The sequence below is a fragment of the Cuculus canorus genome, chromosome 4, assembly GCF_017976375.1.
Source record: "Cuculus canorus isolate bCucCan1 chromosome 4, bCucCan1.pri, whole genome shotgun sequence".
In the NCBI taxonomy this organism is placed as follows: domain Eukaryota; kingdom Metazoa; phylum Chordata; class Aves; order Cuculiformes; family Cuculidae; genus Cuculus; species Cuculus canorus.
Genome location: NC_071404.1, coordinates 30,441,422 through 30,466,124, shown reverse-complemented (window position 1 = coordinate 30,466,124; position 24,703 = coordinate 30,441,422). Strand labels below are relative to the sequence as shown.

The window sequence follows — 24,703 nt, the reverse complement described above, 5'->3', positions numbered from 1 at the left end:
GTATATTTAATTAATCTGAGAGGAACATGGCTTTCTTCTGTTCCCTCATGTATTGAACTTCTGATAAAACCTAGGAGAATAACTGTTGAGCTGATCTGTCCATCACACGTTAAAGAGGAGAAGAGCCTTGTTTGGAAGACACAAAGTGCTGTATGAACACAATAGTAAATTGGGCCCCTACTCACTGACACTAGCATCAGGACTTAACTTTCTGCATTCATGTCATACTTTTGGTTTCACACACACGGAGAGCTTTTAAGGGATAAAGAAGGTAGGGGTTTGAAAAATCTGATCCTTAGCTCTTAACAAAGCTCCCTTTTGTGGGGAGCTGAGGAAAGGAGACTTTTGCCTTCAGTAACACAAGAATGTTTCTGTGAAGATGAACCCAGTGCTCGTAGTACAGAACCTCCCCCTTTCTCAGTGCAAGTCAATCAAATTCGGGGTTTTTTTTTTTTTAGGAAAAGTTAAAGTTAGAATTATCCTACTCTGCAGAACTAATATTTTTTTATTTTCTCCAGTCTTCAACTTTAACACTTAATATTAAGAGGTAAGGGATGCCATGCAATTTTTTAAAACACCGAAATATGATCTCTTGCAGTTTTTAATGTTTCCTTGTTTCTAGTTATGAAATTTCTTTAAGACTTAATTTTGATTATCAAATTAGTTTGGGAAATGGATTCTCATATGTTTTCTAAATCTTTGCAAAAATAACTATTAAAAAAACCCACAGTTCCAGTGCTTCATCAAAGACAGCAAACATGAAGGTGCACAGTGGCTGACAGATTTTTGCCATCATACTGAAGTGATAAATGCCTTGGCAGGTGTCTTATTCTAAAAGGGCCAGCCAGGTTACAGGAGTTGTATACTTCATAGTCGCTGAGCTTTGTGTGATGGCAAAAATATCTGACCTTTGCTTGCCCTTATAGCTTCAGTGGAGCATACTTGTGTATAACAACCTGTCTGGGGACAAACTTGTCCTAGATAGAGGCATTCTTTGTTCGTCTCCGTAATTCATTCTAGTTGTGAATAGGGTGTATGAACAGATACCATTTTTTTTCTGTTCGTCCTGTGTTAACTGGACTTCTGCAGCAGCTAGCTTACTGATATGTTGTTACGGAGGGTAATTTTCAGATGACATATCATTTATGCTTTCTTAATTTCTTTCTGAGGGAATGAAAGAAACTGCTTGATTACGAGGTAATGCAACTGCAGGAACAGCCACAATTGACAACTGCCAGCATCAGAGAGGCTTGATGTAGTCTCTGCTCAGTGTTACCGGCAGTATTTCAACTATCTGTATTTCCAGAGTGGTTCACTCTTCACTACCATAGAGGGGAAAAGGCATAGGGGAAAAAAAAAAGAGGAAGAAAAATGTGGAAGGTGTTCCCTGCACTTCCCAGAGAAAGCCATAGATTATGGGACAATCTGGGAGGGATAAGGTTTCTTTAGTTCTTGTGCCAGCCAGTATTTCTCACTAGTAAGTTCAGTTGCAACTAAGCTCACTTTTGGTTGTGGATATTAGTTCAAAAGAGTTCTAGCGACTCAGTTCATTGCTCATTCATTCTGCTGTATGCAGAGTTAAAGCCAGTAGCTTTATTTGTTTCTCATTCACTTTTGCTTTCCTGAGCAAAACTACTGTAGCAGGACAGTCTTCAGATGAGTTGTATGGTTGGTTGGACTAAAGCATTGCTTCCGTTTACTCTTGAGACCACTGCTTGGACACATTTGCTGTGATGACTATTGCAAATCTGGTTTGCTTGGGGACAGGTCTGACCTCTGCATCTCTCTCCTGGATTAGGCCATTCACTCATACTAGTTTAAGGAAAATTACATGAGTCATAGAAAATCCACAAGTTGACATTGATATTGCACACTACCATTTGGCATACTTTTCAGCAGCATTTAACAAAATTAATTTATTGATGTTGTTAATGTGGTTAAATATGATTAAGCTATAGCATGGGATGTGTTTTGAATGTGAAGAGCAGTCATGCAACTGTTGCATCATATAGAGTGGTCAGTATCGGTTGATGCATGAGACTGCTGAGTGCTAAATCTGTGAAGGAGATGGTGCAAAAATGTGGCTATTTTAAAGCTGTGTTGATTAGAAACAGAACAGTGGTGTATCCAAACTATCAGAAAGTGCTCTGACAGCCATGCTGCTTTTTAGTTTTTGATCCCTCATGCCATCATACTATACCTAGTTGGACTGGTCTGACATGAGACATAAAAAGTAGTGGATCTCCTGGAGCATCCTCATCATCTTCTAAAGAAACTGATATTTCACCTGGGAAAGGAAGAGTTTTTAAATGAAAGATAGGTATGGACTAAATTAGCTTTAAATTAGTTAAAGTGAAAATGTCCATACACCCTGAGAAGACTATTAACTTTGTAGTTTCCACACTTAATTTGTATTTGGACTAAATGAAATTAACTTAGCCTGTCCCCATAAGGGGAAACGAGTCATAGAAGGTAAATTAAATTATTTATATCTTTCATATGAAGCCTGTTTGAAATGTATTTTAAAATTATTGTAGAAACCAACTTGAATCTAGTGACTGGTATGTTTTTCTGTCTTAATATTTGGGGTAGATAGCACATTACAACTGTAGTATGAAAGCAGATAATGAAAAGTAGAAGACATACAAATAAAAGTGGGCATCGCATGTGGGTTCAGGTAACCACAAATCCATTTATGTAACAAAAAAAAATCCGAGAAGAATATTTAGAAAAGAATCTAAGGAGAACAAAAACGTTCCACAAAGAGTACTGGAAATCTATGGAACTCATTCGTGGCATAGGGAAAGTTGGAAAGTATCGTGACTAGAGAACAGTGTTTGTACCTCATAGGATTCAGTCTAGCTTTTCGCAGTACAGTGTTCCTATATTTGTTTCAAAAGCAATATTATAGCAATTTCTATATAAGTTTGGAAAGCAGCATATCTGAATCGGCTTAATTTTCACAGAGGACAGACTTTTAAGTTGTTCTATGTTAAGACACTGAATTATTCAACACAGTATGGTGACAAGAGGCTTGAAATGTTGATTCACTGTATGAGGAGTGAGCTATTGTGAGCTGCAGCCAGGCAGGCCCCAAAAGCAACCTGTGCAAAGGTTCTGCAGTAGGTCTTTGACAAGGAACAGTGCAACCTGCTGTCCTTGGTGTAGGTGAAAGTGGAAAATGGATTCATTTGAAAACGTTATCCTAAATCCCCCTGACTTTCAGCAGTGCTCACAATGGCTCACAGATGCAGTGGTCTGATCTCAGTCTGCTCCCAGCTGTCCACCCTGCTCCTCTGGCAAAAGCTGCTATCCCCTGGCAATGTCCAGGCTGACTGGAAAGGTGGGCTCATGCCTCCACCTCCAGCACCAGGGCTGGCTACCTGCTAAAAGCAGTAAAGCAAACTACTGAGAGGGGAAATAGATTCTCTTGGAAGACTGCTGGGTGTGCCATGGGTGCCATGGATGAGCGAGTTTGATTACACTGTAGTATTAAGTAATTTATTATTTTAAGTATATAATAACAGTTAACACAAATGGATATTAGAATATTTGATGGGGGAAGCATCTGATGAGATATTGCACACTCTTATTAAAAAAAAAAAAGGTCTATAAAAATACTTGTCAATGACATGTTTAATGTTAAAGTCCAGTGAGTGACACTTCCAAGCTGGCATTTCTGAAGGATCTTGCTGATGCATTCCTGCTCGGACTTGACAATTTTTATGCATTTGCTGTGGTAAAGTGAAGGTCAAGGGAAGTGACCAGCGAGAAATATAAAAGTATCTTATCATGAAGTACTAGGTGAGCTTGACTTTCGTAAATCATGTACTTGATTTATTAATACTTGATTTAACTTGAAGCAATCAAAACCGGTTAATGAAGTTGGAAGGTCATTCATTTGAACCTTAATGAAAGATACCATGTTTCATAGTGCACCATCACTCTACCTGGATTTTCTTGGCTTTTGATTGCTGGGATAATACACAAACTAAATTTAAGAGAAGAGAACATGTTGTCTTTTATCTTTTTTAACGATTATTTAAGCTAGAACTCTGTTTGCCTCCAAACCCACGTGTTTTGGGAGGACATACGAACATCTCTGGCTTGCACTGCTGTATGTGCTTATGCAAAAAGCACTATTTTCCTGTGAACAAGCTGGGAATTGCTACCAAGTTTGTCCCGACACACCTCCCTTTTAGATCTGTGATTTCCAGTATTAATTTCTTCAATTGTACAAGAAAACTGATTTTATTAGATATGAAAAAAAGCTCAAGAAACACTATAGAAATACCATTGGGTTCAGTAAAGGTATTCTCTTTTTGCCTTCCTTCCCCTACTCAGCAGTTACCCAATAGCTGAGATAATCAGGCAAATCAAACCCAAAGACATGCTTTGTAGCTTTACATTAAGGGTGGATATATTTAGACAGAGGCTAAGCAGAATGGTAAAAATACAGTAATTTCTTTGGGAGCGTGCCCTGTCCCTTGTGCTTTTTGAACAAAACAAATTAGTATTGCTACTAAATTCTTAAAATGAAATGAGATGTGCATGGTGGACAGCATTATTTGGCACAGGTTTCAGATTGTTGACAGCATTTTGTTCTTGCTACCCAAGTCACAAGCCTAGACATCCTTGATTCCTCCAGTTCTCCGCTCTTTTTAAAGTGGGAAGGGACCATTTTTCCCTCCTCTCCTGGAACGCTCTGTGGTTGAAATGGAGAAACCCAGGAGGGGACCCTTGCGGAGGACAATAACCAAATTAAAGGAGTCCCCCTTCCTCCTGCAGCAAAGATCTCTGCTGGGCAGGGGCAGTGGGCTGTCTTCAGCTGCGCAGGGAATCGTGCTCCCTTCAGTGGGAGCAGATCTGCCCGGACAGAAGCACTTGTGAGCATCAGCTGCTGATCCACAGGTGCCAGTTTACCCTTGTAAGGGTAAGTTCCAAGTTCTGAGCTGGGCAGGCATTGCAGCTCCAACAGCTGCCAGAAAAGGACTGGGCCTCTAGTATGGCATGACTTGATTGATTTATATTTTTGAATGAAGAAAGTTGATGTTCTCACAGCTGTTCTCTCTGACCCTTGTTATGGATGTATGCATTCTGCATAGCGGCAGAGCACATTATGTATCTTAGTGTGTTGTCTTTGCAGCTAAATGATGATTGTGGTGGGAATCTTTGCATTTAAATTCTTAAAATGAGTGTTATTACAGTTGGTTACATTTAAATTTTGTTTATCCTATCCATAATATCCATAACACTTCCTGTTTTGTTTTGTTTTGAAATGCTTTGGCATTTAAGAGAGATATTTAATTATATCACCTTTAGAACCAGACTGTCCTAATGTTTCAAAATGAGATGCTTCAGCCAGGGGTTGTTTTTTTAACATATTCTAGCTTGGGATTCACAACTGAAATTGACTTTTTCTGATTTAAACTTGCTAGAGGTCTAAGGCAGATGAGAATTAGCATTAACAATTGGTGCAAACTCATCAAAACACAAGAGGGTCATCTAAGGGCAAATCCTTGGAGATACTACCAAAGTTTCATGTAGTCCTCAGAAATGTAATAGCTTGTATTGGCCAAAGATTTGGCCTCAGTTCTGCAAGTTTAAAAATAAAATTGATTGTAATACACAGTGCACAGAGCACATTTTAAAATAGAAAATTGTCTTTTTTTTTTAAGTGTCTTGGACCGCTTAGAGGCTTTCTGCTAGGGATGACAAATTAAGGTCAAGCTTTTTGTAAAGGTAAACAATGACAAGAAAAATGGCAATTCCTTTTCCTCAAACCTGTGAAACAGTATTATAGAGGGAGACTTGGAAAGGTACAAGGGCAAACTAGACACATAGCTCCTTTCTGTGCCTTTGGCAATCTCCTCGGATACACATGTAGTGGGTTTTGTTTCCTTGAAAAAGATGCAGTCTTAATTAAGGTAAATTGCCGCACGCTGTGGGAACAAATGGCTAAGCTTTGCATTTCTCTTTTTAGCCATCTTATTTTGGTACTTACAACTATTATTGGAGCTTATGCTTTGGTGACATTTAGGATGTGACAAGGAGATTTGAGTGATGTCAAATAGCAGATTGACCCTAATGAAATGTTAAGCACAGCTTAAATGCATATGTAGACATGGCTGAATAAAACAAGAGATGCAAATAATTTAGGGAAACCACTTCAGAAAAAAGCATTTGTATTCATTTGTTTTGCCTCAAAACAGTCTAATAAACGTGATTTTACTTTCTTCACTAAATTACATTTTTTAATGAGAAGTTACTAAACATTCCTCTTTCTCAAATATTTAAGTTGAATTGCTTACAAAGTAATTTAATTTACCTTTAGTCATGATACTTAAATTTTCAGTTACAGAGAAATAAGAATATAAATAATAAATTACACATATCACAAAAAAAGATATTTTAAAAAATCATGATAGTTTCAACCTTTGCTTTTATCTTTAAGTTTACATCTGAATTGGAGGAGCTCTACAAAACCCGCTTCCAAGGTACTGCAAACAAATGTCAAAGGGAAAGAAATAATCTTTTTTTAATTTAATGTTTCAACCTAGTGCAGGAGCCTTAACACCAGCAAGTACTCACTGCGGCTGCAACACAAGCGGTTAGCATAATTTTGCTAGAATTACGCTGTATTTACAGACTTCAACACTGGTGGGTGCTAACATTTTATTCCCCTGCGCGAGAAGTGCATCGAGTCAGTTCTGGCAGTGCTGGAGCTGCGCAGCCTTCGCTTCAGCTCGAGCAAACTCAGGCTTCGGGTTTTGTTCCCTTTGGTTTTTAAACAAAGCGAGAAAAATAGAAGCAGAAACAGGTTTTTTTTACCTTGCTTGCGTTCTGTTGTGGGGCTTGTGTTCGGCTGTGTCTCAGTCGCGGAACACCTGCAGTTTTCTTCTGCTGCTAATTGTGTGACAGGTTCATATCGCAATATAGCATCCAGATCATGGAAAAACTTCATGGTTTTAGTGACATCCCCAGAGTTGTGGGCATATTTAACCGTTCTGTATTCATACTTCAGGTTTTTATACTTTGCACGGCACTGTTTCCAATCCCTGCAAACTCCTAACTCCTGCAACCTTTTGGCAATGTAGATAAATATTCCTTTATTCCTCAGGGTGCCTTGGAGTTGCTTTCTGATGTTTTTTTCTGACCAGACGCTTAACAAGGCTTTAACCTCCTCCTCAGTCCAATGCTTCCCTGCTCCACTCTCCATGTTGAAAGTGACCTGGAAATGATTCACTATTTCTAGCCAAGATTTTGTTTCCTGGGAAACCAGACGGCTGGTTGTCAGTAAGCTCCGCCGAGATGAAAGGATCTGGTTTTACTGGCTCAAGCTGCCCGAGGGGAGTAACTTGAGAAACTGCCAAATAAGCAGCCTCGGATTTAGGGGGAGGCGAATAAAGCGGCTCTGGGGGGGCGCTGCCTGGAGCTGGGCTTAACCCTTCTTGGGAATAAGGGCTTCAACACCAGCACTGGGGGGAAGGGAGAAGGGGGAAAAATGAGAACAACCTTCTCTTCTTATTCCTTAAAATAAACCCCCGACAAGCCCACCTCCATCCCAACCCTCATTCCTGCAGGGTGGGCACGGTGGAGCGTGGGAACCTCGCTGAGCCTTCCCGGCAAGGCGCAAGTTTGCAGGAGTTGATAGGATAGTGACGTGAATGGGATCATCCTGCTTTGCATTTGCCTCTATGTGTGGTATTTGTTTCAGAATGGATGGTGGCATGTGCACATTTTTAACTCTAGTATTCATTGGTTATTAGCGATGTTCTAATAAAAATCTTGCATGCTTAAAAATCTGACTAAATTAGTAAAATATTATGACCTTTGTGGTAGGGAAATTGAGCTTCCTTTTCTGTCATTAGTGCTGCATGGAGGATGTAATCCAGAGACTTGACAAGGGCCTTTCCTTCAGGATGTTTGGTTCCCTCTTTCTCACTATTGATTTTGTTGATGTTTAAAGGGACAGTGTCAGCATTAAATGGAAATTTCCTGTAATATTAGCATGGGAATTAAAAGTTGCTGAATGCAGTATATGAACCCTTGAGGTTTACTACCAGTCTCTGTTTATAGACAGGACATTATCGTGAGTTAAATTAAAGGCTTAAAAGTATCCTTGTGCCTGATTTTTCTCTTGAAGATCTGTGTCAGTAACAGGGTAAATTCATTCAGATGTGTGAAGTTTGCTATGTTTTCCTTTCTGTGAACAAATGTTCTTTAAAATGTTGCTTTATATGCAGCTGGGGCAAGTGACCAATGAAGGGATTTTAGGAACTGGAGAGAATTTGTAGTGAGCATGATCAGTTGCAGATTAGCATCTATTGTGTAGATACTTTGTGCCCAATTTTATTGCTGCTTATACTAAGTAATTCCAGTGACTTCAGTTGAGTTACTTCAGCCTAATACACAAATAACATCTTCATCTAATATTCTGAAAATATTCTAAGTGTTTCTGGTTTTAAGAAAAACATCTTTGCTCGTCAGTCATTATTATATAGGAGAGCAGACGGGAAGCTTACCAGGCTACCAGAGTGCCCATGGCTGTTACAGGCATGGTGGGTATAAGGCAGCAGTTCCTTTAGGGAAAACACTCAACCTTATTCCAGGAAGCCTTTCTAAGGAATATTGAGCCGCCTGCATGGTTCCCCACAAAAAATCCAGTCCACAAAACATAGGTTTTCAATGGATATGGGTGGAACTACAAGCAGTACAGCACCAGGGAAGCTGTTGGTGCTGGGGAGAAAGGGGAGGGGGTGAGAGACAAGTGTCATTCTAGCTGACACAGCTCTTCTGTCCAACGCAACTGCCCCTCAGAGGCTGATCTGCCAGAACAGAAGTATTTCCATTGGCAGGGACAGCGTACACCAGACACGTTTTGCTGGAGTTCAGAAGCCGCGATGCTTGGTATTAGGTTTATGTGCTTAAACACTTTTATCAGAGAGTCCATGTGGCTTTGAGAGGAGTAGATGCTAGTTTACCTGCTGAAGTGCAAGAATGCAAAAGGTTCTGCAGAGGTGGTCTGTGGAAAAGACAGTGCATTCCCTTAGGCAAACCTGTCAGTTTCTTAATGCCCTCCCACCAAAGAAAGCAGAGTAACACTATAGAGCCTACTGCTACAGCCTGGACTACTATCACTGCAAAGTGGCTTTTCAGATTAAGCATCTGCTGTTATTTTATGCCCACACTGTTACAGGACTGCAGTAAGAGCCTGAGCCAGTGCTTATTAGTGGAAAGATTCCCACTGAATTCAGTGGGCTTAGGCACAAACCTTATGTGATTGTTTTGAAATAAAGCATAACATGGGCAAGACACCAGTTGTAATTACATGCCTGTAAAATAAAACAACAAAAAAGCCTACATTAAAATTTCACGTTGTAAAGAACAGATGAAAAAAACAGCAATACATTGTATGTTAAAACATTTGATATTCTGAGCATTTTAGTGTTTGAAGTTAATTATATTTTGTCCACAGGGGCCAGGAGAGTGCTGGAATTGTGACAAGTGATGGAGAGTCATCCCAGGCATTCAAAGTACACAAGGTAAAATGTAAATGAATGTTTTGTAAATGCCTAACTGAGATGCATGAAAGTTTGTTTCAGTTAGGAAGCGGAATAATTAGAGGGAAAGTAGCGTGTTTTGATGGACTGTTTTGGGTTTTTCTCTAATGATATCTCTGTTATTTGTGCAATTTCTGTCTTAAGTACATGTTTAAAACAATACACGAACATTATCCTGCTAAGTGTATCCATTCACACAGTGGCAGACACACAAGTATCCAGATCAGGCTATTGATGTCACAAAAACTACTTACGAAAGGCACCCTGCACTGAAGGTGTTAACTGTGAAGATCTGGAAGAACCCGGTGCAGCTTGAGATCAAGAAAAAAGACGTATAGTTACAGGCTATGCAGAAGCAAATGGATGACTAATTTTTGCGTTAGCGAGGCTCTAGGAAGTGGCAGCTGCTTTACCTGCTGAACAGAAAAAATGAACAGAATAAGTCGTTGAATGGAAGCCTGAGAAGGTCACACAGTCTTTCTCAAGCTGAGGGAATCCCAGGGGCTGTTAAAAAACATAAAATAGCCGTAGCCTCAAAAGTATTATGCCAGGAAAATACCTGCATGCTGTGGGGATATTTCTACTTGTTCTGTATTGAATAGTGATGAGGAAAAAAATAATCATCAGCCTATTCCATTATGGAAGAGGAGAGGATTGGAAATAAAACTACATCAGGAAAATAGGCGTGGGGCAGTTCTTGCTGTGTGTTCTCTGTCTGCCGTCAGAAAACAGTTCTTCAGAGGTCTCTGAGGAAAATTGATGAAATTGTTCAAATGAGTCCACGAGCAAGAAGCACTTTGCTACAGCAGCATGTGTATCTATGCATGACTGCTCATTGTCTGATGCAAAATCTTGTCTCTTCAGTCATCATGTTTGTCACCTCCTCAGGCATTTCCCCCCTCCTATGTTACTTAGAGCCTGATACACACACCTGTGTACTTTTAAGTGCAGCTTTTCTCAACTTCAGCACCGCGTTATCTATTCTTCATTCCTGCTCCTGGTCAAGTTTCAGCTTTCCTTAAGTTCTACAGGAATTCCAGCTTCCTTTAAAGTGGGCGGCTCTATGAATCCCCTAAGTAAAAGTGCTTCTCAGGTGAACTTGCAACAGGTGATATAATTCGTAGTGTTTCCATGCTACAGAGCTGCAATACTTAAATGTCATGCTAGGAACTTAATTGACTATCTCATCATACCAGCTTTGATATTTTAAGAGTTGCAGAGCATGTGATGGTTTCTTTTATCCTTGAAATAAGTTTCTCAGCTGCAGCGCTTTTTAAAACTGTAATAACCACGGTGTAAAAAAGAGCCTGGGGATTTATTTGGATCAATTTATATGAGTTGTTTAATCCTGGAAGTGATGCTAATGTAACAAACATTTGCGTATGTTACCTAAACTAATCCATAAATATGTCAGCAGTTAAAATGCTGTTGTCCCTGTTTGTCCTCCAAACCCCAGTTGACTCTTCATAGCAGAGAGAACGGGATGGAAAAGGTGCCTGTTTCTTACTGCATTGATTCACTCACCTATGTCAACAGTTCAAGGCAATACATATATCAGAGTGTAATCTGGAACACTTAAGGCATGGATATGTGTCCCCTTCTGATGGTTGCCAGCCTTTGACCATGGATTAATAACCCTTGACAAAGGGTACTAATCCTTTCTTTTAAAATCTTCCAGAAAGACTCATCCAGATTTGTCTGTCAGAGTCTTTCTGCTAGATTTGTATAACAAGTTATTGCCATAGCTGTATTAGCTCAGGATGTGGAAAAATGTAAATCTCTTATATATACATAGTGATGTCAGTAGGAGAAAGGCTGTCTGATTGTTTCATACTTGGATATGCAAATAATATATTAAAGTAGCTATTTATCAGACCAGTATAATGTTCTGGCATGTACAAGGCCTTGTATAATACAGACATAAGATGGTGTAATTCACATCACCATCTCACACCAGCACAGTCTATTATATGAGAGGGATATTTCAAACTGCAATTAAAAGATTATGTACCTTGTGTAACCAAATCTGGTTTAAAACAGCATTGCTTGCTTAAGCTATTGCAATGCTTAACATGGCCACATCCATTAACACTGGACCTGTGAACTGCTAGAACTGTCAGGATAAAGTTGCCCTAAGTAAAATAAGAGTGTATGGTTGCGTTTCTGTACATAGAAGAGCACACAACACAGAGCCCAGACCACCTTTATGTCATCTGTAAGACAACAGATGATAATTGATTTGGCATAAAGTTTGCTGAATCATTAAAGAAAACCTATACCAGTTTAACCGTTGAAGGCAGTAACTTTTTAACATGATAGTAAGTATCCTAAAACTACATGTGCAACACAGCCTTTTGGTATTTTGACTCTATAGCATAGCAGAAAATAACCCCAAACTGCGCTTTCGTTAAGCTTTTTTGGTTGAGCTCTGAAAACAGTAGAACCTATTTCCTTCCTTCCTGTCCCATCCCACTCTTCTGTTGTGGTACTTTTGGCACCGGTTATGAACCATTCACAGCTTCAAAACTCTCCTGTGTATCTTTGAAGATCCTAGAGGAGTATTTGTCATGTGGGATATCATGTATATTATGATTACTACGTGCAATAGGGAAACAGGCATAGAAGGATGTAAATATTTTCCACAGGGAGCAGCAGAAGCAGGAGTTTGTAGGAAGGCCTGGAATCCAGTCTTAACGTCTATTCTTGGTGCAGGCTTTTTTCAGACTATTCTTGCTGTTAAATTGTCTCCACATAGTGCTTGTGGCTAAAAGAAGCTCATGATGGCTGACTAAAAAGTTCTGTAGCATTTCTGATTTAGATAGAAGGCAACTCGGCTATATGAAAAGTTTAAGTAAACAATAAAACCTTTGCTACCGCCATTGGCAGGAATGACAATGGACTCTAATAAACATTATCATGGCTGGACCCAGTATAAAAGTAAATCTAATAAAAAGTAAATGCAATATATTGCTAACCGGTAAAATTCTCTACATAGAATTTCTTTCTTGCAACTTTTTCTTTTTTGCCTGCCTCCTGGTAGTCTTTTTTTCTGGTGTTTTTAAACAACACAACAGTTTCTTAGTGTTTTTTTCAGAAGATGTATTTTTAGCCAGAGAATAGATTGTTCTTTGAAAATCCTCAGCACAAAAAGTGTATGTTGCTTTATTTAAAAAGAGGAGTAATTGGGTCTGAAATATCACTGTGACACATCCTCAGCTTCTTTCTTTCCCATGTCTTTCAGGTCATTTGCCTTTCTTTTAAAGCTGCTTGCATTAATGTTGTACCAAAAACAAACTCAAGGAGAAATGAGGAAGTTGCCTGTAAAACAAAACCAAACCCAAATGAGACTTTTTTCTGTTTCTCTCCTAAAGGGAATGGGTCTTATAAATCATGTCTTCAATGCAGACAGCCTGAAGAAGCTGTATGTTTCAAACCTTGGTATTGGGCACACGAGGTACTCCACCTCAGGAATTTCTGAGCTGCAGAACTGCCAGCCTTTTGTCGTAGAGACACTTCATGGGAAGATTGCTGTGGCGCACAACGGGGAGCTAACAAACGCTGTACGACTCAGGAGGAAGGTTAGTATCTGCTTGGGGGGGACTCTGGCTTCATTTCTTAGTATGAGACAGCAATGAGGAAAAAGTTGAGGTAGCGAAAGAGCACCATAATCAAACCAAATAATTTTAGGGGAAAATATCCTGGAGAGGGGAGGCATTTCTAACTGTCACAGAGGATAATTCACCAATGCTCTAGACTGATGGTCACATTCATATTGCTAAAGTGAGAAAAGTAACAACCATAACAAAAGGTAACTTGGCTTCAAGCCTTTACTCATTTGCAGTGGCTGATAGGAGTAAGTCACATGCTTGGGATTAGAAGAGGCATAATAAGGTGAGGTAACTGTAATATGAAATGTTTTAGTTTGGAATTTTGTCTTTATTTGCATTTCTGGCTTGCAAAATTAAATGTCCCACTGTCAGGACATTAACGAGCAAATGCCAAATTTTATAGTGCATTTGGCTAGAAGGGTATGTGTTAAAGAACCAAATCAAAATTTAGCAGGTTTCACTGTGAGATCTCTTCCATCCAGAAGCAAGAGCACATACTCTTGCATTGAAGTGAGGCAAACGTACAGCATGCCCAAAGGAACATTTGGGCCTATCTTTAATTGGAGCCACAAGTGTATGAACAGTTGTGAGAAAAAACGGTGGTGAGGAAATGTAGATGGAGAGTGGAGAATCAGAGTTGCCTGAGATGTAAAATGATTTCTAAAGACAAAAATTAGGGACTGTAATGCGTACAGCATTGAATGGATTGTAGTAGTTGGGTAGATAACACTGCAGATTCCCTTCTTCCTTAGAGGTATAAATACACCAAGACAGAAAAATTTGACTGACTGGATTTAGGAAATGTTAAGTTGTGTGATTTCAGTATTTTAATCCTACTGTTTTCCTTCACACCTTTTTTTTTTGTGGTTGTTTTGTGCCCAAACCACCATTTTGCCTTGATACCTCTTTCTGTATCTGCTGTAGGTAATTTCTTATTCTCCTTTGTATGTTTTACCTCTCTTCCCAGAGCAAGCAGAAGCACAAAGCCAATTAAATGTCCCAAACATAGATTTATGCCCTGAATGTTAGTAATATTAATTTCTGTTTCATGTGGAGCAAAGGAATGAGATGCAAAGGGAGAAATGTAGTACCAGGCATAGAAGATTGTACTAGGTTTTTTTACATATTTGGTTTGTTGGACAAAATTTGATGTTATTATGATCTGATCACCTGAAGTACTGATATGTTTTAAAGCCTTTGTTCATTGCACAAAGGTGTTCTTAGATGAAAATACGAGCAGTGTTATGTGGGATTTTTTTAAATGTTGGTAACACTTTGTTTTGTGTTTTAAAAGCTTATGCGGCATGGTGTAGGATTGTCGACCAGTTCTGACAGTGAACTGATCACCCAGCTGCTGGCTTTCACACCTCCTCTAGAAAATGACGATACAGCTGACTGGGTAGCAAGGTGAGAAGGATGGGTTTCAGAATTGAGAACAGCGATCTAATCTCAGCATGTTATGCAGCTGTAAATGCACACAAGATGTTTGTGTGACACCCAATTATGTTCACCTATGTCTCATTTCAGAATAAAAAATCTAATGAATGAAACTCCAACTTCATATTCATTGCTAATTATGCATAAAGACATAATCTATGCAGTACGTGACCCATATGGGAATCGCCCACTCTGCATTGGTCGCCTTATTCCAGTAGGGGACATGAACGGAAAAGGTAAACCATCCATATATATTCATATACAGATGTATATATGCATATATATAATAGTTTGTGCCTGAATTCACTGATTAGTCATTAAAGCTACACTTACTGACATGTAAATAGGAATACGTGATGCAAAATTCAGTTTTGAAAATTTGAAACAAATCCTCTGCTCAAGCAGAGCCACTCAGAGCAGTCACTCAGGACTATGTCCAGTCCAGAAACAAGTCTGATTTCTTCCATTCTTGTGTATTAAGCTGGCCCAAAAGTACTGTATTAGTGGCAGTGTATTTCTAAATTCCAAGCGCTCCCAGTTGCACATAGTACGGTAATGGAACACTATACAATCAGTTCAAGGGGAAAATTCTTTTTGTTCCTATTTAGCTTGCAAATCAACATTTTCAGTTAACTGACATTAAAATCTGCTCATTTGTATAAAAATAAGATCATTCAAAAGCAAAGTAGTAAATGCTTTCATATCCTCACAAAACTTGCTAATTTTAACCATAAGAAAAATTACCAAGATTTTTTTTTAAAGCATACATTCCTACCCTGTGTTATACAATTCTGTATTTCCTGTGCCTGTCTCTGAAAACTCCTTATTGGAGTTCAATCCAATATCCATTGTAATCAAAAGGATCTATCCATCAACACATTTCACATAAGAAAAGTAAGGAGTTTCTTATGTGAACAAAAGTAATCATGAATAGCTAAAGTCACTGAACTAGATTTGGAAAAGTTAGAACTACTGCAGAGATAGCAAAGGTAGTTACCTGAATTGTCTCTTCGTGAACTGTGAATATGATGCTGTTACTTCTGCCTAGAACAGGTTTATGATGTTTACCAGTAATATTATGATATTATAAATAATATGGGAACTTTGGAATGCTGTATCTTTTAGTTAGAAATTATACCAGTTTTTAATTGTGCACTTGGCAACTTAAACTATAGCAAGCCAGATACTGCAGTAGAAATGCAATTATTGGATGTAATGGTAACAAGCATCGTGAACTCTAACTGAAATTTTTCATTTCAGGAAAAGATAACAGTGAAACAGAAGGATGGGTAGTCTCTTCTGAGTCCTGTAGCTTTTTGTCTATTGGTGCAGAGTAAGTGCCCTGATTCTCACTTTATCCGAAAGCTCTCCTCGTGCAGGGACTAAACATTAAACCTCAGATTGCCAAATATCATAATTATAACAACATGAGAGACATCAGGGATTAGTTTGTTGGGCTGTTTGGAAAGGCTTTTTTTGCCAGTCCTGTTCTTGCCTGTTTATTTTCCTAAACAGATTAATGTAGAAGAATTATGTGTTCAGAGTGTAATAGTAAAGATGACTTTACTGTTGTAAATGCCTCTTACTTGTTGCATTAAATCTGGTTATCTATATAACTTTTTAATTTTAGCCTTGTTTGCAGAATCGTATTACAAAATGGTTCTTCAGCTACAGAAAGTTTACATTGGTAGTTCACAGGCTGGATTAACCTGGGCTGTAGCATCTGCTCTGTGACGAGCCGGTCTCCTTGTTTGAAAACAATGATGGGCACCTGAAACTATTTTTCATGTGTGCAAACACTTATCAGAGCCAAAATATGAGATGACAGTCACATTGGCTTGCTAAGACAATCTGAAAAGAAAGGTGTGATACTTTCCTAGAACAAAAAGAGAAGGGCAAGAGGCTTTTTGGGAAACTGGAGATTGATCTTTAGAAGTTTGGAGTGGAAGGTAATTGTGAACTAGAACATAATTAAAGTAAAAAAGATTATGAGGAAGCATATTTAATTTCTTATGATTAATTAATATCATTAAAAGGTTCATATGGTAGCTAGACTGATAAGTTGAATCCTCTTCAAATAAAAAACTGGAAAATGGCATTAAGGATACAACTACCAAATAAAAAGACATGTAAAGCAAAACCAGGAATCACTGTGACTGCACTCTAGTAGTATTTTATTCTGTTCTGCAGTGTTTTATTGTAGGTGTGGTACTCTGTGTTCTTTTGCTGTCACGTCTACCCTGTCTCCGTAGGAACTATTGGCTGTTGGTAACAAGGGCTTTCTTTAGACAGTTTGTTCTACATATGGATAATAACCATTTCCTGAAACTCCCTCCAAATCTCAGTTAAGAGAAACTTAGCACATAGGATCATCAGCTGAAGCCTATGTTTTGGGTTTTTTTTTAAAAAAAAAAAGTCTTAACTTTCTCTGTAGCCAGTGCTGCTGCCTGCTATTGCTAGTATCAGAGCAGCAAATAATCACAGATTTGCTCACCTCTGATTTCTACCTCCAGAAGATTTCAATATTTTGGGATAGATTTAGATTGAAATTGTTAGCCTCCTGAGGACTTACCAAAGGACCTAGAAAAATGCTTAATAAGGTTAAACACTGTAACATAATAAGCCTTATACTATTCCGTATTTCTTCAGACATGAGAACTGGAATGCATGTTTCCAGTCATCTTTATGTCGTTTAAGGATAATCACCAGAGAGATATTTCTCTAGATACTGACTTGTGGGGCAGAATTTTTTAGCTACCATATTTATCCTTATGTTTTTTATATTGCATTGTAACATTTATTAGCTTTCATAGAAAAGTTCTCTGATATTGTTCTAGAACTCAATTGTTAAAATATATTTAATCTCAATTAAACATGTACTGTACTGAGTACTGTACATCTCACATATAGGAAGAATACCATAAATCTCTGGTACTAAACTGTTGTATTAGGATGTTCAAAAGCATTTTTCCTGTCAGTTGAATCTTGATTATGTTTTGAAATTATCGTTCAGGTTCGAAACTTTTCTAAATGCTGTATAATTCTCTGTCAAGGTACTATCGCGAGGTCCTTCCTGGAGAGATTGTGAAAATATCCAGATACGATGTTCAGACACTAGATGTTGTACCAAGACCTGAAGGAGATCCCTCAGCTTTCTGCATCTTTGAATACGTTTATTTTGCAAGACCAGACAGTATTTTTGAAGGTAAGAAGGTACAACATACGAAGCCCCTCTCCATCCCAGGAGATGTTATCCTGGAGAACAGTGTTTCTGGAAATTATCTGGGATCATAGGGAATCACTGCAGAGCAGGGCTGGGACAGGTCTTGAGGACATGAAACTCATTAGGAGGAGCATGTAACATCACCTTCCTGTTCTGGCTGTGCATATGGCCACAGTCAGGCTGCCTGCGTAGTCCTATGGAAGGGATGAAAAGAACCATAAACATGATTAAGGTAGAGGTAATATCCCTTACAAGTGAGAGACTAAAGAAAGGAACTTCATTGCTTCTTGGAAAACTTTTTAAAAAATAGACATATGAAATAGGATCTGCAAAGCAACTTTATTTTGGCATTGTCTTTACAAGAAAGTGCTATTTCCAGAAGATGCTTTTAGTATAACTTGTAAATCTATGCATTTTCTAAGTATTTGGAGTTGTTAGTTTAATGCTTTAATTATTATTTCAGAAGACACTCTCAAAAATTATCTTCATGACAAGATATTAGCAAGTACTCTCATACCTGACAAACAAGCTTTTCTTTGCTTTTTATGGATGTGACGTCTGTTATTCAATACAGTTCCCCACCCTTATAAAGCCAGTTTCATCTCACATCCCTTTTATTCATGCTCTTACCATTCAGTATCCTCACTTCTTACATTCTTTAGTTTGCTGTGCCTCATCTCACCGCAATACCTCCAGTTCCTTCCCATGCTGCAAATTTTTTAGGACCTTAAAAACTTTTAAGGTCTCTTATCCCCTTACTAAATTTGGGGTGAATTTTGCCAACTGATTCCAAGTTAGTAAGTGGGCAGAGGCAGACAGCAGGATTGCACCAACTTTGTCTGCTGGAGAAACTAGCCTTAAAATAGAATATGCATGTTATGAACAGGCAGGCATAATTTCTACTTCTTTCTTCCTGTAAATAGATTTTGTACCATCCCAGGGACCTTTAGTTACCCAGTTAGGGCAAAGTGGATTTTAACACTTTGTGTAGGGATATGATTGGGAATGTTAAAATATGACATTGTGGAAGGAAATGAAAAATGGCTTTATGTGAGTGCTGCTTATTAGTTCTGGAGCTTTTCTTACTGACTTCTGTGCCTGCAACTTGCCACAGAAATTGGTACAGCAAACTGAGAGGAAATCTGAATCACGCATACCAGGGAAAACACTTTTTGCTGTTCTTAGGTCAGATGGTGTATTCAGTCAGGAGAAGGTGTGGGCAGCAGCTTGCTATTGAAGCACCCGTGGAAGCAGACCTGGTCAGCACTGTTCCGGAGTCTGCAACCCCAGCAGCTCTTGGTTATGCTCAAAAGGTATATGTTAACTTGCCTTTTTTTCCCCCAAGCATATTTACACATATCTCTTTTTGTAATGGAGTATAATGGTGTGGGCTGTTAAAAGTTTTATATTTGATAAAGCTTTTGTATTTGATAAAGCCTTACATCTTGAGTATGCTGAGTACTCCTATTGAGTCATCTGCACTTGTTTCTTCTGTCGTTATTCTACTATATTAAGGTATTTAAACGTTTTTTGGTTACTGTGAAGTAATACTAAGTCCTGAGGTTGCTTTAAATAAACAGTAACTGAGAATAACCAGTTCTTTAGATATTAATCTAGTTAACTGTCTCCTGTTTACAGTGTGGACTACCATACGTTGAAGTGCTCTGTAAAAATCGATACGTAGGAAGAACGTTTATCCAGCCAAATATGAGGTTACGGCAACTTGGAGTTGCAAAGAAGTTTGGCGTTCTGTCTGATAATTTTAAAGGCAAGCGAGTTGTTATCATTGATGATTCAATTGTGAGGGGCAATACCATTTCACCCATAATAAAACTACTGAGAGAATCAGGAGCCAAAGAGGTAAGTTAATTTTCAGTCAGTTCCATACAGATGTAATAGAAGATTGATGGAAGGGTAAAGCACAGGGTTTTATCTTCATCTGTACTATACATTGTTTCCTTATTTAAAAGGGCAAGTGTGCAAAAACACCAATGGCTAGTGCATGTTTATTGTGAAGATAGGTTAAGAAGTTTCTTTTGTATGACTTTGAATTTAGGGTGATTAAGGTGAGAGGAACAGGTCTCCATTTATAAATCACTATCTAAATTCTAAAACTATCTTTCTGTCTCCTGCTGTGTTGGCATCTGAAAAAAACTCTTATCTTACTTTTAATAACCCTTCCATGATTTCTGTGCAGTGCTGTGTTCTGCTCCTTGTGATTAATTTGCAGAAGTGGGACTCTGCTATTATGTAATGATCTGCCAACCTTCACCTTATAGCAGTCTGTTTTGAAAATGTATTTTTATTCAGGTGCACATCCGTGTGGCTTCACCTCCCATAAGATTTCCTTGTTACATGGGAATAAACATTCCAACTAAAGAAGAACTCATTGCCAACAGACCTGAATTTCATGATCTTGCAAACTATATAGGTAAATGCTACTCTTTTTTTGACTTTTTTTGTTTTTAGAGAGAGGCAGTGTTCACCTTTAGGTCTTTTATTGTCTACGTCAAAATAAAGCACGACACATCAAGGCAACACTGGTAAAACTCACTAAAAAAAATCTTAAGGTTGATACACTAATGTCCACGTAATTGCATAACGATAATTTACACATAATGTCTGACAACACAACTTTCCAGTACTTACATCTTCTTCTGGGAACTTGGATCTCTTTCTCCTTGTCTTTAAAACAAGGAGCTACTGTAAGCAAACTACCAGGAAGAAAATAAGTGGTGAAAATCTGTCCTATAACGGAAAGCTGATACAGTTTTGCTTTGGTGAGATAGTTATAAAAATATGTTTGGAATTCTGAACACCCACTGATTTTGCTATAAATTTAAATTTATGTAAATAATTGTAACTTCGTTATATATTTCACTTTGAAATACATTACATTTGAAACAAAGAAGTCAAATACATTCTCAAATCACTAGAATGAGTCACATTTACAGCAGAGCAAAAGGAGAACCAATGGCTTATGTTGCTTCTGATAGAGTAAATAAATGCATCAGATATTAAGCTATCCTGGTGCTTTTCATCAGGGTATCAGCACCAAAAGTCATGTGAAGACTGGTGAGTGAGGAGGTCTGCTATATATGGCTTATTCTATTGCAAAATATCTTTTTAATGGTTTAAGAACATAGCTGTGGTTACAGTTAAAAAACTGTGAACTCAGTTTTCCTGTGTTAAATATTTAGTGTCTAGTGTTGCAATGAATTCTTTCCTCCAAAATTATTGTGAAGGCATGTTGAAATGTTTCAAGTTTGTAGGATCCTAAGTCTTATTCCCAAAACAGTGAGTGAAAAGGCTATCAAACTTTCCCACTGCTGGAACATTTGCATGAACTGCATACTGATATTTTTTTTTTAACATGATGGTGTGCAGTTTGGAAAGCACCAACCACACACACATCTGTTTCCAGACACGAACTACAGGGCAACTCTGAGAAACTACAGGGAGTTTAGGGAATGTTAATACACACTCTGGATTTTGTTTCTATTTTGCAGTATCTGACGTATTTGTTGCCAACTTCTGTCTAGATTTCAGTGAGTCTGCTCCCTGCAAAAGGAATTTGAGAAGGGCAAGGCTTATTATGGTCTGATAATCTTTCATATCCATTCTGTTTAGGTGAGGTGATCCACGGTTCTACAATACTGTGATTGCATTTCCAGAGAGCATTGCATTTGGAACAATACTGCTGCTGTAACTGATGAATTCTGTATTTCCTCTAGGAGCAGACAGTGTTGTCTATCTCTCTGTGGAAGGGCTGGTATCGTCTGTGCAAGAAAGCATCAGAGCAAGACAAGAGAGTGAGAACAGCCTAAAAAGCCAGAAGTCACGTGTTGGAAAGATTGGTCATTGCATAGCATGTCTCACTGGAGAGTATCCCGTAGAGCTAGAATGGTGAATGTTTAGCGGATGGCCATCAGTTGTTCACTTGGGGTTCAGTGTACCTCTTTCAAAGATGCCTTCTTGCTAATAGCAGTAGCCTTCTTACGTTTAGGTAATATGGAAAGCTTATTATGGATAACTGTTATTAAAATATATATTTACATTGAAGACTAACAGAAGTCGAATGCGCTGATGAAAACCATGTGATCATATGAAAACACAGAATCATATTGTTGTGATGCACAATTGTGCCTTCTGTTTTCTCTTAAAATATTATGAAAACCAAGATTATTTTAATTATGTAGCAGTCCCGGATTTTTTTGTTTCAGTCTTGCCCTGGAAGTGAGATATTCCTGTTAGACTTGTTCACAAAGTACAGCTCATGAACTGGGTAATGTAATTTCAAATTATCAAAGTCTTAATGCAAAAGTATGTGAAATTTGCTTTTCTCTTTAGGAAAACTACTAGATTCTCAATCAATTTGCTTCTTCAGCACTTTTTGCTTAGGCTTTTTAAGAATAGAAGTGCCTAACTTTTGCATATATTAACATGTAAACAGACTTTATTAATGAAGCCCTTTGTAACTAATTGTCCAGATTCTATGAACGTGACATCTAGCATGTAATTTTAAAAACTAAAGACTCAGGGAAATGCTCAGCCAAAAGCTCTCTAGTTTTAGAACTCCTGAAATTCTTTTTTTTGAAGTCCAGTGTAATTACATGATCTTTGTGTGCTTCTATCAGTTCTTAATAGGATGTGGAAAGAGAAAAACACTTGGCACTGATGTTTTTCTTCTGTTTCACATCTTGTTTTCTCTGGGATAAGTCTTGACAATTTTTGAAGTCTAAGCTAATACTCAGTGTGCTTTTCATATGCCAACATCCAAGGTAAACTGAAAAATAAGGTCACTTTTCATTCTTAACAGTAAATATGATGTATCAACTAAAGGTTATGAGTTGTTTTGGGTATTGTCTTATTTTGCTAATTACTGCTGTTAGAATAAATATACCATTTAAAAAAAATAGTTCTGAAGAACTATTAGCTTATTGAATGCATTGTGTGTTTTAATTGGCCACAATTGCATGGTTACTTATATATACGAAGTTCACTTGGACAATGAACCACTAGCTGAAATGGAAAAGCACCTTTTGAAAACTGTTCTAAATGTACGCACAATTGTAAAATATTTTGTATACCTCAGTTTTTTCACTGAATACCAGCAACTTAATTTTAGATTTTCTATTTAATATTGTGTGTTTGGGCCTTATAATTGTTTGTGATTTTGTTACAAAACAAAAAGAAGTTTAAGAGCCTCTTTCTTTCCCATTGTCTTCCACATAGTCGAGATTACAGCACTGGTAATTAAATTAAGAAGGGAACTTTCTTACATGGGATTTGTAGCAATTGTGCCTGATAGACAATCACAAAACAAAAGTCTGAATTCAAGAAAGTGTGTAAATACATTTAATGAGGTCAAGACTGAGCCTTATGCAGGTTCTCACTGGAACCAGAACCTATTTGCAGTTGGGTTTATGGGAGAATCCATATTTTCCTGAGAATCAGGCTGTTTGTACTTCACTAAAGCCCTGATCTGCATTTTGGGGAAATCTCTTCTTCTGTTTTAACTAGCAAGTTTGTTTGTTTTGTAATAGAACCATAACAGTTCACTTGGACAGTAAACCCAGTAAAAAAAGAACCTGGTGAAGTCGCTCTGGCAGCCCCCTCCCAGATTAACCAGGGAGGAGTGTGAGAAAACAGAAAAACCATCATTGACCTTTTTTCACCTTTCTCCTTTCCTGCCCTCAAAAAAATGATTTTTAAAAGAAGGGATAAGCTGAGCTGTTAGGTTATAGATACATGGGAGGAGCCCTTTCTACTTGACATAAAAACTTAGGTGCACAGTTTAGCAAGGTTGGAAGCAGAAGTATATAGATTTATCTGAAATGGTGACAGACTGTAAATGAAACCTGTGCAGATAATACTCTTCTAACATGTTTTCAACAAAACTGGTATTTTTTTGAAGTCTGGTAATAATTGCTTAAATGTTATTTGAGCATTAGGTGGCATAATTCTGATAGCAATCAAAAGAAACCTAATGCCTTTTATCTCTCCATGTTATGCATGTGAAATTACATCTGCTACTGTAAGCACCATAGCTTTTAGATACACTACATGCCTAATCTTTAGCATTTATTTTTCAAAACCTTAAATTAAAGGGGAGATACTTCTCAAGTGTCACTTTATTCTCTGACAGCTGGATTTGTGCTTTTGGATTACCAGACATTTCTTCACCTCTAGCTGATGCACTCATGCAATGATTATGTTGGGGGAGGAAACTCAATGGTTTTAGGTGTTGCTATTTGTATTGTTTTAATGTTTTACTGTGAAACTGTTTCTGCTGTATCACCAGTGTGCAGCTGTGCCAAATTGTTATTTACAAAATGTGACAGAACAGTAGAAGGCTGATGTCTAACTTTTCCTGTCCATCATAATAAAGCGGTTATGAACTGTTCTCGTTGTCTCCCTTCCTTGTGCCCTCTGACACTGTGCATCACATGGTTCCATAATAAAGTCATCCTGAAACCACTGGTGCCGTGAAAAGGCAGACTCAATAATCAATGCCAATTTGATTATTAAGTAAGATATTCTTCAATGCGACGCCAGGCACACAGGGGATTGCTCCACCTAATGTGTGTGCAACTATTGAGACTGGTGACATGACACTTACACTGTTTAAACATACTCATATAGATTCCAGGAAACATGTTACATATTCATTATTTTTCCAAGAATAGGTGTGTCTATTATAATCAGTTCTTGGAATTTATTTACATACATTTCCTCCCCTTGGTGCACGTGATCTGCCCTCTTAGGGTCGTCTTCGGTGGTCTTTAGATACAGATGAACTCTCCACATGAACATTTGCATGAACTGCATATTGATATTTTTTTTTAACATGATGGTGTGCAGTTTGGGAA

General features: G+C 38.0%; 2 protein-coding genes across 2 annotated transcripts in view; one reads left to right on the top strand and one right to left on the bottom strand.

The window, feature by feature from the left end:
* PAICS (phosphoribosylaminoimidazole carboxylase and phosphoribosylaminoimidazolesuccinocarboxamide synthase) overlaps positions 1-7,244 on the bottom strand; it is a 39,255-nt gene extending 32,011 nt beyond the window's left edge. The window contains exons 1-2 of the mRNA XM_054065054.1: positions 6,832-7,244; positions 2,201-2,287 (exon numbers count right to left, since the gene is read on the bottom strand). Coding sequence (XP_053921029.1) covers positions 2,201-2,287; positions 6,832-7,219 — 475 coding nt within the window. The 5' untranslated portion in view covers positions 7,220-7,244. The remainder of the gene's footprint in view (positions 1-2,200; positions 2,288-6,831) is intronic.
* Positions 7,245-12,937: 5,693 nt separating this feature from the next.
* On the top strand, positions 12,938-21,741 carry PPAT (phosphoribosyl pyrophosphate amidotransferase). The gene is made up of 9 exons (XM_009569865.2): positions 12,938-13,141; positions 14,466-14,578; positions 14,699-14,844; positions 15,869-15,941; positions 17,662-17,813; positions 19,017-19,144; positions 19,470-19,691; positions 20,142-20,262; positions 21,566-21,741. The coding sequence occupies exons 1-9, from the start codon at positions 12,938-12,940 to the stop codon at positions 21,739-21,741; spliced, it is 1,335 nt and encodes a 444-aa protein (XP_009568160.2).
* The last annotated feature ends 2,962 nt before the right edge of the window (positions 21,742-24,703 follow it).